This window comes from Gorilla gorilla, chromosome 4 (genome assembly GCF_029281585.2).
Source record: "Gorilla gorilla gorilla isolate KB3781 chromosome 4, NHGRI_mGorGor1-v2.1_pri, whole genome shotgun sequence".
Taxonomy (NCBI): Eukaryota; Metazoa; Chordata; class Mammalia; order Primates; family Hominidae; genus Gorilla; species Gorilla gorilla.
The window spans coordinates 184,100,954-184,112,964 of record NC_073228.2 but is presented as its reverse complement, the minus strand read 5'-3'; the positions used below and the strand labels follow the sequence as shown (position 1 = coordinate 184,112,964).

Genomic DNA, 12,011 nt, shown 5'->3' with positions numbered 1-12,011 from the left:
GCCCGTTCAGCTCACGAGTGAATGAAGTGCTTTCCCTCCAGACAACAGGCACACTTTCTGTATGCAACAGGAGGGCTCCTTGTGCACAAACCGTTAGGTCACATAGAATATGGAAAACCTCAGAAATCTAGACTGAATAAAAGTTAAAAGTTTTGCCTCATTTAGGGCATTCTTAAGTCACACTCCCTTTTTTCTTCTTCTGGGCAATTTTCCCCACCATTGCTTTTGCACCATCCATACAAATTTCAACACAGTGGAAAAGGCAGTAACACTGTATTATTATGAAAATAGCCAGCCGGGTGCGGTGGCTCACGCCTGTAATCCTAGCACTTTGGGAGGCCGAGGCGGGTGGATCACAAGGTCAGGAGATCGAGACCATCCTGGTTAACATGGTGAAACCCCGTCTCTACTAAAAATACAAAAAAATTAGCCAGGCGTGGTGGCAGACACCTGTAGTCCTAGCTACTCGGGAGGCTGAGGCAGGAGAATGGTGTGAACCTGGGAGGCGGAGCTTGCAGTGAGCTGAGATCGCGCCACTGCACTCCAGCCTGGGCAACAGAGCGAGACTCCGTCTCAAAAAAATAAATAAATAAATAAGCACAGGACTCCATATTTTTCCATTACCTCCAGTGTGTATTTATTGTATGTCCTGTCTGCTTGTTGCTGGTTTAATGAATGTAATTTACTTTTGTATATCAAGTTTAAATTTGACAACATCGTAAATTCTTATTAATTCTAATAATTTGTATTCTTTGGGACTTTTCACATAGACAAGTACATCTGAGAGTAATGACAGTTTTGTTTCCTCCTTTCCAATCCTTATTCTTTTTAGTTCTGTGGTAGTCATAGAATAGAACCCTCCACAAATAGGAATTAGACAAGAGTGATAGATAGACTTTAATCTATCATTTTAAATCTCTGAAATGTTGAGATTGTTTGTTATTGCAGAGTAACACTACCCAATCTAACTTTTTTGTTTTTTGTTTGTTTGTTTGTTTGTTTTCTTGAGACGGAGTTTCACTCTTGTTGCCCAGGCTGGAGTGCAATAGCACAATCTTAGCTCACTACAACGTCCGCCTCCTGGATTCAAGAGATTCTCCTGCCTCAGCCTTCCAAGTAGCTAGGATTACAGGCGCCCACCACCAAGCTCAGCTATTTTTGTATTTTTAGTTGAGATAGGATTTCACCATGTTGGTCAGGCTGTTCCCGAACTCCTGACCTCAAGTGATCCACCCTCCTCGGCCTCCCAAAGTGCTGGGATTACAGGCGTGAGCCACTGCGCCAGGCTGTTTTTTTAATCAATGTTGAACCAACTTTGCATTTCTGAGATAAACGAAACTGGGATAAATGAAATCATTATCTTTTTCACACATCCCTGGATTTGGTTTGCTAATGTTTTAGGATTTCTGCAACTATAATCGTCAGTGAGACTGAACTGTTATTTCCCCTTCTGATACTGTTCTTGTGTAGTCTTTGTTTCTCTTACCCTGATCTCTATTCTTCCTGAAAGACTGGAATTACTTGTTCTTGGAGCATTTTGTAGAATTAGACAGTGGAACCATCTAGGCTTGGTATTTTCTTTTTCTTTTTCTTTTTTTTTTTGAGACAGAGTCTCGCTCTGTCGCCCAGGCTGGAGTGCAGTGGCGCTATCTCGGCTCACTGCGAGCTCTGCCTCCTGGGTTCACGTTATTCTCCTGCCTCAGCCTCCCGAGTATTTTCTTTGAGGGATGACTTTCGTGTACTGATTCAAGGTTATTCTTGTTTGTTTGTTTGTTTCGTTGTTTATTCTTGTTATTGATTTAATGGTTATAGGACTATTTAGGTTTTATGTTTCTTCTTTAGTCTGTTTTGTAATTTATATTTTCCTAGGAATTTGGCCATTTCCCCTAAGTTTCCAAATTTATAGACATAAAATTATTTGTAATATTCTCTAGGTATCTTTTAAATTTCTTCACATCTACATTGATCCATCTCTAGTATTTTGATTATTTACACCTCTCTTTGTTTCTTTATCAATCTTATCCGAGGTTCATCAATTTTATTAATGTTTTCAAATAAAGATCTTTTGACTTTGTTGATTCTGTAGATTGCAGTTTTTTTTACTATTTCATTTCTTTCTTCTCTACTCTTTATTATTTCCTTCCATCTACTTTCTTTGGATTTATACTGTTATTCTTTTTCTAGTTTCTTATGTTGGATGTTCAGCTTGTTTTTATCCTTCTTTTCTAATAAAAGCATGAAAGATGGTTGATTTCTCTTTACATAAATTTTTATTTACAGCCTCCAAGTTTTATTTTTTAACATTTTCATTATCATTCTAATTCCATTATGATTTCATCTTTGAAACATAGATTATTTCAAAAAAATTTTTAAGTTTCTGAACATTTGAAAAGAATGCGTATTCTCAAGTAGTTAAGTTCAAGTTTCCGTATTTGTTTATTGCTTTAAATTGTGTTGTTGAGATTCATATTCATCCTGGGTTTCGTTTTGTTTTTCTTTTTCAGTCTCCCTAAGCTACTAGTTACTGCCGTGTGTGTTAAAATCTTCCATGTGACTGTAGGACTCAACTTCTCCTTATAAAGAACTTCACCTTTCTGATTGTTTTTGCCTCCATATATTGACCCTACGTTACTAGCTGCAATCAAGTTAAGACTTGTGACATATCCGTGATGAGCTGACCCTTTTATCATTATGCAATTACTCCCTAATTTCTCCTAAAGCTTTTTGCCTTAGGGTCTTTTTTGTTGCCTTAAAGTCTATTTTGTTCAATGTTAATATAGTTACGTAATATTTATCAGATATATATTTTTCTTTTTTTTTTACTTATATCCTTGTGTTTGGAGTGTATCTCTTGAAAGTGGCAAGCAGCTGCATTTTTTAATTACAGTGTTGTAATCACTAATCCATAAGAATTTGTTCTTGCTATCTTCTGTTGTACTACATAGTTATCTTCCTTATCTGTTTCTTTTTCCTCCTTCCTTTGCTTCCTTTGAATGAATAGGTCCCCCATTCCATCTTCCCCTCTATTTATTGAAAGTTACCCTGGCAGTTTTTTGGGGATTTTTTTTGTTTTTTGTTTTTGTTTTAGTTTTTTTTTTTTTTTTAGATGAAGTTTCGCTCTTGTTTCCCAGGCTGGAGTGCAGTGGCACAATCTCGGCTCACTGCAACCTCTGCCTCCCGGGTTCAAGCGATCCTCCTGCCTCAGCCTCCTGAGTAGCTGGGATTACAGGCATCCACCACCACACCCAGCTAATTTTTGTATATTTAGTAGAGACAGAGTTTCATCATGTTGACAGGCTGTTCCTGAACTCCTGACCTCAGGTGATCCGCCCACCTCGGCCTCCCAAAGTGTTGGGATTACAGGTGTGAGCCACTGCGCTCGGCCTACCCTGGCAGTTTTAACAAACACATTTAGGTTAAGTTTCATCTTTTAAATGGTGGTATATTATACAGTGGAAAGTTCTAAATCGATTTAAAAATTTTGTTTCCAAAGGATATGTTATGGCACAGGGAAAGGTTCGCATAGCAAGGCATGGGAATATATATGGTTATGATAGATGCATGCATACACACAGCTGGTGCCCATTCCTCCCGGCAGCTACAGCACCCAATGAGTGAGCACAGAACCGTTGCTCCCGGGGGAAATGCAAGGTTAGGTTCCTGTGAGACTCTCATCACAAGGCTTTTGCCAGTGGATCAACATATCACCTTGTTTTATGTGCGCTTATGTTTAAAGACATTATTTAATATAAATTATTGATTACTATTGATCTCATGGCTAACAGTGCTGTTACAGCTGAATGCTGATGTCACACACATTTTCTCTGTGAGGCACAGAGCAGCCTTTGTGCGCATGGGAATACTAGACGGCACTTCAGCACCATGCTTGGGGGCCTTTCTCAACAATGAAATTATCAGCAAAAAGCATGAAAATGCAAAGGACATGATACTCAGTAGGCCAAGTCTGAGCATGTGATGCGGGACAGAGCATTGCTTAGCCTCCTCTGGAGATGCTCGTGGACGCTCATGACTTCAATATTTTTGCCACCGCACACGTGTGTACAGACAACCACGAAAGTGACACAAGTTTTTGGGGTTATGAATACATTTTAGAGAGCAGGCAAATTTGCAAATACAGGATCCAGGAATAATGAGGTTTGTGTGTGTGTGTGTGTGTGTGTGTGTGTGAAGTTAAATTTTAAAATGTATTTTTAGCCGGGCGCAGTGGCTCACGCCTGTAATCCCAGCATTTTGGGAGGCTGAGGTGGGTGGATCACGAGGTCAGGAGATGGAGACCATCCTGGGTAACACGGTGAAACCCCATCTCTACTAAAAATACAAAAAATTAGCCGGGCGTGGTGGCGGGTGCCTGTAGTCCCAGCTACTCGGGAGGCTGAGGCAGGAGAATGGCGTGAACCCGGGAGGCGGAGCTTGCAGTGAGCAGAGATCGCGCCACTGCACTCTGGTCTGGGCGAAAGAGCGAGACTCTGTCTCAGAAAAAAAAAAAATGTATTCTTAAAAGGACTGAAAGGGTACATACCAAATCTTTGGTATTTCTGGATGGTTTGGGGGTTTTAACATTTCCCAGATCGTAAGGATCATGAACTGACTTCATGTTCTAAAAGATGATAGACAAAAAGGCTCAGAATGTGGTCCTGTGTGGTGTGTTTTTTCTAGCCCTGCTTCAGTGACAAGACCAGCAACCTGGAGGCTTACGTGAAATGGTTCAACAGGCTGTGCTACCTGGTGGCAACTGAGATCTGCATGGTGAGTAGACAGCCAGGGTGGGCACCATCTGGCATAGCCCCAGGCGGCCGGAGTTGGGAGGAGCCCATGGGGGAGGGAACCGGAAGGACACCTTGAGTCTTATTCATTTCTAAGTCCAAGGCCAGGCTGGGCACTCCTCCAGGACTCCAGGTGACACCAGCTTTCCTACAGTGACATTTCCCTCCAGGTAGAACCCAGGCCAGATCCACCGGCCAGGCACAGAGGGTGCTGGAGAGGGTTTGCTGAAGGAGTGAGAGGCCGTCACTCCCAGCCCCAGTGGCTCTGCTCTCTCCATCTGTGCCAGCCTGCCTTGGGCAGCCTGGCCTGTAACTGGCCTCGTTTGGCTGGCTCGGGACCTAGAGGTGGACGAGACCCCACCTTTGAGCACTGGGAGATGCACGTAAAAGCCCGTGGTTCTAGCTGCTCCTGGAAAGCACCAAGACTCAGCAGCGTGGAGCCAAACGTGCTTGTCACTGAGTCGCGGTCCCGCCTGGCCACACCCACCCGTCCTCCTCCTTGCAGCAGAGGGACCCTCCTCTGAACCCACTCTCTCACCTTGAGATGAAGCCCAGGGGGCTGCTCATCCCAGGGCCAGGCTGGAGGCAGCCCTGGGCCAGGCTGGGCTCTCCGCAGCAGGTGCTGAGACTGAGTATGGGGCACATGTTCATGAGGGGTCCACACCTGCGGAGAAGAGTAGAGAGGAGGCGGCCCCATGCGACGTGGCGATGGACGCAGGAGTTGGCCTCTGTCCCCCACCTGGCTCAGCCCCCATCACAGGGCGGGCTGCCCTTCAAAGGACAGGGCCAGCCTTGGGTGCGCAGCTCTCTGTGGCCAAGACAGCCCCTGGAAGGGGGTTTGGTGACACATCTCAGAGCACAACACCCCACTTCTTGGTGGCAGTAAAGACCCCTTGGTGCATCTTTGGTAGGCAAGCAACACCGACCTGTGTGGAAAGAACGCAACGCGGGCCCCACTGGCCCAGCCCACTTCCTACCCTCACGCCGCTGGCTGCAGGCGAGAGGGCCGAGCCTGGGCGAAGCCTGGCCTGAGCCCCCCAGGGAGCCAACTGCAGCCCAGGATGGCTGGGGAAGGACACGGTGTGGTTCTGCGCATCACAGGGGTCTGAAGTCCCGAGCGCCTGGCCACAGACAGGGGTTTACCAGTCACGCAGTTGTTAGATGGAGAGAGCGGAGGAGCTGCTCGAGGGACAGGCCTCAGGGCCAGCTTGTACCCCAGTGAGGGGAGAAAGCCCAGGGCTGGGGGCAGGTGGTTGGAGCTCTCTAATTCAGGGAAGGAGTGGGGTGGGAGCTGGGCCCGGAGGGAGGAGGGCGCTGGAGGGGAGCCATGGAGCCTCTCCTGAAGGTGCCTCTCAGCAGCTCCAGGGCTACAGGGGGTACCCGTGCCCCCACCGGGCCCACCTAGCCCTCTATGGCATTGGGCTCTGCTGGCTCGGCCCATGAAGCACTCTGAGACCCTGTTTACCCTGAGCCTCAAGTGCCTCAGCTGTGCAATGGGTTTAGAGAAGGTGAAGAGGGCCAGGTGAGGGGAGCGGGCCTGATCAGGGCAGGGTGGAGGCGTGTCACCACTGAGGCTCTGCTGCCCTGTCCCCAGCCAGCCAAGAAGAAGCAGAGGGCCCAGGTGATTGAGTTCTTCATCGACGTGGCCCGCGAGTGCTTCAACATCGGCAACTTCAACTCCCTCATGGCCATCATCTGTGAGTGGGCCGGCCCGGCCTACAGCCCCCAGTGCACGGGTCCCCTGAGAGGTCGGAGTGGGTGCAGCCAGGCAGGCAGAGTGCAAGCCAGGGCCCGCCTCTGAGCAGCGGGAGGGCATGGGCCGGGCTCTCTGAAGGCCTGGGCAGCCCCATGTCCCCACCTCAGAGGTCCTGGAGAGCAACCCCTTTTGAGGCAAGCCCAGCCCACTCGGGATGTTTGGTGAGGGCTTGGTGGTATGTCCCCAGACCCAGAGGGAACGAGGGCCCAGTGCAGGTGCTCGGTACAGAATGGGACCAGCATGGTGGCAGCAGGCCCACCTGACCATGATGTCCACCAGCACCCCCTCACCCACCCACCATGTGACAGGCTGAGCCCTGCAGACCCCAGCCCTGGTCAGGGTGCAGTCCAAGGGGCTGCAGCTACGCAGAGGCCCCCCTGTCCCAGGAGCAGCCCTCTCCAACCCTCCTCCCTCTTCCAGCCGGCATGAACATGAGCCCTGTCTCCAGGCTGAAGAAGACCTGGGCCAAAGTGAGGACAGCCAAGTTTTTCATCCTCGAGGTAAATGAGGCTGCTGGGCTGCCGGGTACCTCCGGCCATCCCCTGGACAGAACTGCCCACATGCCTCCCTGTCTCCTTCCAGCACCAGATGGACCCAACGGGGAATTTCTGCAACTACAGGACAGCCCTGCGAGGGGCGGCCCACCGCTCCCTGACGGCCCACAGCAGCCGAGAGAAGGTAGGTCGGGGCCACGTTGGCCCAGGGGGGCTGCGGCAGGGAACCTGGGTGCTGGCTCAGAGTTCACTTGCTGCAGCTCCTGCCCCCTGCAGCATCAGTAATAGACAGCCAGGTCTCCTTGCTTGCATGCCTCCAGTGTGGGGAACTCACCACCTCCCAAAACCTGAGGGAAGCCAGCCTCATACAGCTCTGACTGATAGGAAGTGCTTCATGAGGGCCTGAAGCCGGGCTGCCTGGGGTCATCCTTTCTTGGGGGGCCACGCGAGTGAGGCCACTTCGTCTTCTGCTCACCAGTTCTTCAGAGCCCCCGTGGCCTCTCCTCTCTTCTCCTGAGTCAGCGGCCCCAGACCTGCCCTGCCACACTACAGTTGCCAGGCTCCTCCCCACTTGGGGCCCTTTGGTCCCTAAACAGCTCCATTTGTCAAAATTTCTTCTGTTTCAGATAAAATTGAGGTGCCAGGTACACAGGATCTTCCACCTCCCTGATTCTAAACATAATACTTTTATTTATGTGGCCTCAGATCACATTTACATTTTTGGCAATCACTGAACCAAGCTTTTTCCTCACCCAAACTGCCTGTTCACAGCTTGTTTTTTTTTTGTTTGTTTGTTTGTTTTTTTTTGGAGATGGAGTCTCTCTCTGTCGCCCAGGCTGGAGTGCAGTGGTGCAATCTTGGCTCACTGCAACCTCCACCTCCTGGGTTCAAGCGATTTTCCTGCCTCAGCCTCCCAAGTAGCTGGGATTATAGGCACATGCTACCATGCCCGGCTAATTTTTGTATTTTTAGTAGAGGCGGAGTTTCACCATATTGGCCAGGATGGTCTTAAACTCCTGACCTCAGGTGATTTCCCTGCCTCGACCTCCCAAAGTGCTGGGATTACATGCGTGAGCCACTGCGCCCAGCCACAGCCTGTATTCTTATATACCTGCATTTGTGGGGCCTTTGCGGACCTGATCAATTTTATTTTTCCTCCAAATTCTACTCATGGCCTGTGGTACAGAGAGTCATGCACAGGCTCTGGGATTGCAGTGATCCTCTGGCTTGAAACCTGTTACCATCCTGATGATTAGAGTTGTTCATCTCTACAGAGAGGAAACTCCAAGACTTGTTGTACCTTTGAAGGCCCGTGCCATGCGGGAACATTAGTGGGATCAGGTCCCTGCTGTGGTTCGTGCATGTCTGTCTCCAGCTTGAGGGATAATAGAACACATTGCTGTCGTTGAAATTCAGGTGCCCCTGGAATTGCACTGGAGGGAAGCCAGTGGGCAGGTTTGGGAAGCAAGCTGAGGTGTGCACGCTTGGGCCACCTGCCAGGCCTTCTTGGCCCTCCACCCAAGGGGCAGACACCAGCCACACGGATGGCTCTGTCCTGTCCAGCTGGCCTTTCCTGTTCAGGCTGTGAGTGTGTCAATGACTCTGGGTCCCAGGCAGGGGTCTGCTGCAGAGGGGAGCAGCACCCAGGGATGCGAGACCTCAAATCCCAGGGCAGGTGGGCGGCCTGCCAGGAGCCGGAGCCCGGGAAGCCAGACAGCAGGGGTAGGAACCTCATGTCACTGAGCACCTGCCTCATTCCAGCCACTTGGCCTCCATACCCCAACTGAATTCTGACAACGACTCTATGGGGGCATCAGCATTGCCAATTCCCAGATCAGCAGACTGAGTCTCGGGCGGGAGACCTCACTAGTCCACTCACACTGCAGGTAGGTGGCAGAGCCAGGATCACACTCCAGCCTGTCTGGCTCTGAAGCTCGTGGTCTGCACACCGCCAGGCTGACTCCTGTTCCCAGGCATTGGGTGTGTGTGGTGGTCACAGGGCACTGGCTACGGGCCTAGGTTGGGTGCAGAGTCGGTGTACAGGAGCTTGGTGCCGAGCTGGGCTGGGAGCCGTCAGCCATGGCCTGGGCGCTCCACACTGCTTCCTTCATCTCTGCTGGGACACGGGGGCTGTGGGGCAGGTAGACAGACTGGGATTCGGATGCCTGTGTTCTGAGCCCCTTCCAGCTCTGGGTGCTGGGATGCTGTGCATTGGTGCTGTAGGCGGGCGGCTTACAGCTGTGTATTGACTTTAACCGCATTGTCCTCTAACTTCCAGAGAGAGACGGGTCTTGGGCTGGACCCACAAAAGCTGCTTTATGGGTGGAGAGGGGTGGAGGGGCAGAGGGAGGGAAGGAAGGAGGAAGGAGAAAGGGATACTTAGAGTGGTGCTCACAGCTTCCTGGCGCCCCAGCTGAGTTGATGGGGCTGGGAGATCTCGGTGGTCATAGCACTTTACGCTTCCTTCCTGTCTGTGGGCGGCAACTGTCTGCCCCTCTCCGTCTGTGTCACAGGGCGCACTTATCTGGGTGACCTCCAAGCTGACCTGGGCTGTAATTAAACTTCTCACGTCAGAAGCAAGGGCAGTGGATTTGCAGATACAAAGGCCTGTTTGGCTGCTGTGAGGGCAGGGAGACCAGGTCAGACATGGGGGGTGGCCTTGAGTGGCGTGGCCATGGCGGAAGGGGTGAGAAGTGCTCACGTATGGGACGCGCCACCTCTTGAGGACCAGCTCAATGCCCCTGCCTCCAGGAAGCCCAGACCAGGCCCCAGAGGAGCCTCCTCTGTGTGCGGAGTCCCACACTCCTTAAACCCCTCCCTGTCTTGGCACATCTCCCTATTCCAACACAGTTCAGCTGTCCAGAACCCGCACTAGGACTGGGGACTCAGCCTAGTGCTGAGGGAGGGCACAGACACAGACCACCCCCACAATCCCCCCCCCACCACTGATCCCGGCCCAGTGAGGAAGAGGTAGGACGGGGCACTAGGGCAGAGCCACCTGGGACTCAGCCCTGCTTCCGCTGCTCACTGCTGTGTGAGCTTATGCAAGGTATTTAACCTCTCTGGGCCTCAGCTTCCTCATGTATAAATGGGGTCATGAGAGCCCTGCTTCACAGGACCATGTAAAGATGGAAAGTAATCCTGTGTATAGCTCAGCAGTGAGGCACGTAGGCTTGATAAAGGCATAAGTAGCGGGCTCTGTGGGAGCACAGATGGAGACTAAACCCAGCCGGCAGTGGGGAGTTGGGATTAGCAAAGATTTGCCAGATGAGGCCTCCTCATTTTGTAGGTTACTCCTACAACTGTGTCTCCCACTACAATGAGGTCAGGAGTGAAGAGTCTGGTGGGGGCCTGCACGCAGCCCGCAGCCCTTCACAGGCGGGGTCCGTGAGCCTTTCTTTTCCTTCAGGCAGTGGAGCAAGAATTGCTTTTGGTCTAACAGTAAGTGCATCGGGATCAGATCTTAGCATCAAGAAAGACAGAGGGGGACAAATTGTTAAATTTTTTTTTTTTTAAAAAAGGAGGCCACCTTGGGAGGCCGAGGCGAGCAGATCACAAGGTCAGGAGTTCGACACCAGCCTGGCCAACATGGTGAAACCCCGTCTCTACTAAAAATACAAAAACTAGCCGGGCATGGTGGCAGGTGCCTGTAATCCCAGCTACTCGGGAGGCTGAAGCAGGATAATCACTTGAACCTGGGAGGCAGAGCTTGCAGTGAGCCGAGATCACGCCATTGCACTCCAGCCTGGGCGACAGAGCGAGACTCCATCTCAAAAAAAAAAGGAGGCCACCAAATTTCAGAACAGTTGATGCACATCTGTTCCATGTGTCTTCAACAGTGTGTTCAGCAGGGACTGCACCTCCCGGTGCCCACGAGCCTGTGGACCTTTGGATGGGGATGGGGGTAGTGGGGACCTACCAGCCCCTCCCAGAAGGCAGTGGAAGGAATATTCAAAGGTCATCGTGACTGTGCATCTCTTACCCAGCCCCAGGACGGGCGGCGGCACCACGGCGCTCTGCAGGGTGATGCGCGCCTGCTCCTTTCTTTGGGGTCCTTATTGCCCTCCATGGTGCACAGGAATTCACCTCGTAACCCGTGAAGCCCCAAGGCCCCGGCTAGCCCAGGAAGTCTCCCCTGCCCTCTGCACCCTGGGGTCGGGTCTGAGGTCCCTGGGGCAGCTATCTGCTGGCAAGGCTGCCCCCCGTCCTGGAGCCTGCTGTGTGGAGGGCCGGCTGGGGCCGACCTGCCCCCTCTTTCTTCCAGATTGTCATTCCTTTCTTCAGCCTGCTCATCAAAGACATCTACTTCCTGAATGAGGGCTGCGCCAACCGCCTTCCCAATGGACACGTCAACTTTGAGGTAGGACCTCCGTGCGGACCGCCACTGAGGTAGACAGGCCGGGAAAAGTTCCCAGGGCAGGACCACTGGCCCTTGGACACCCAGCCTCATGGGGGACCCTGGGGCAGAATGAGCAGTTCACAGCCGACCTTGGCAAGGTTATCAGGGTCCTCCCACCCTGACATCCACTGCAGTGGAGATGCTGAGGCTCAGGGTCATGTCCATCCAGGCTGCGCTGCACGGCCAGCGCAGGTGAAGCAGGGTCCATCTGAGCCCTTGAGGAGCACCAGGCTGGCGAGAAAGGCAGCTCTGTGGGCCCACAGTGACAACCAGCAAGGTGCTGTCACAGGGGCTGTGCCCTGGGGGTCAGGACCAGCCCAAAGGCAGAGCCTTGAGTAGCAGGAGGAAGCTATCAGGCCGAGGCCAGAGTGAACAGAAAAGAAAGAATTCTGCTCCATCTGTAGACACTCACCACTCTCAGCTCAAGTGTCTCCTCCTTCAGGAAGCCCCCCTGGACCTCCCAGGCAGAGAGAGCCCACCTGTCAGGCCTCCCAAAGCACAGCAGACTGGGCATCCCTCCATCCATCCTTGATCCCTCCATCCATCCTCGGTCCCTCCGTCCATCCCCGGTCCCTCCG

At 51.6% G+C, this 12,011-nt stretch overlaps 1 protein-coding gene across 3 annotated transcripts in view; it reads left to right on the top strand.

Moving 5' to 3' along the window:
- The window catches only part of RASGEF1C (RasGEF domain family member 1C), a 113,170-nt gene that overhangs the window by 85,063 nt on the left and 16,096 nt on the right, over window positions 1-12,011 (top strand). For all 3 annotated transcript variants that reach the window (XM_004043143.5, XM_055386512.2, XM_055386511.2), the window contains exons 7-11: window positions 4,678-4,767; window positions 6,379-6,481; window positions 6,961-7,040; window positions 7,123-7,218; window positions 11,299-11,394. In XM_004043143.5, the coding sequence (XP_004043191.3) occupies window positions 4,678-4,767; window positions 6,379-6,481; window positions 6,961-7,040; window positions 7,123-7,218; window positions 11,299-11,394 (465 nt within the window). The remainder of the gene's footprint in view (window positions 1-4,677; window positions 4,768-6,378; window positions 6,482-6,960; window positions 7,041-7,122; window positions 7,219-11,298; window positions 11,395-12,011) is intronic.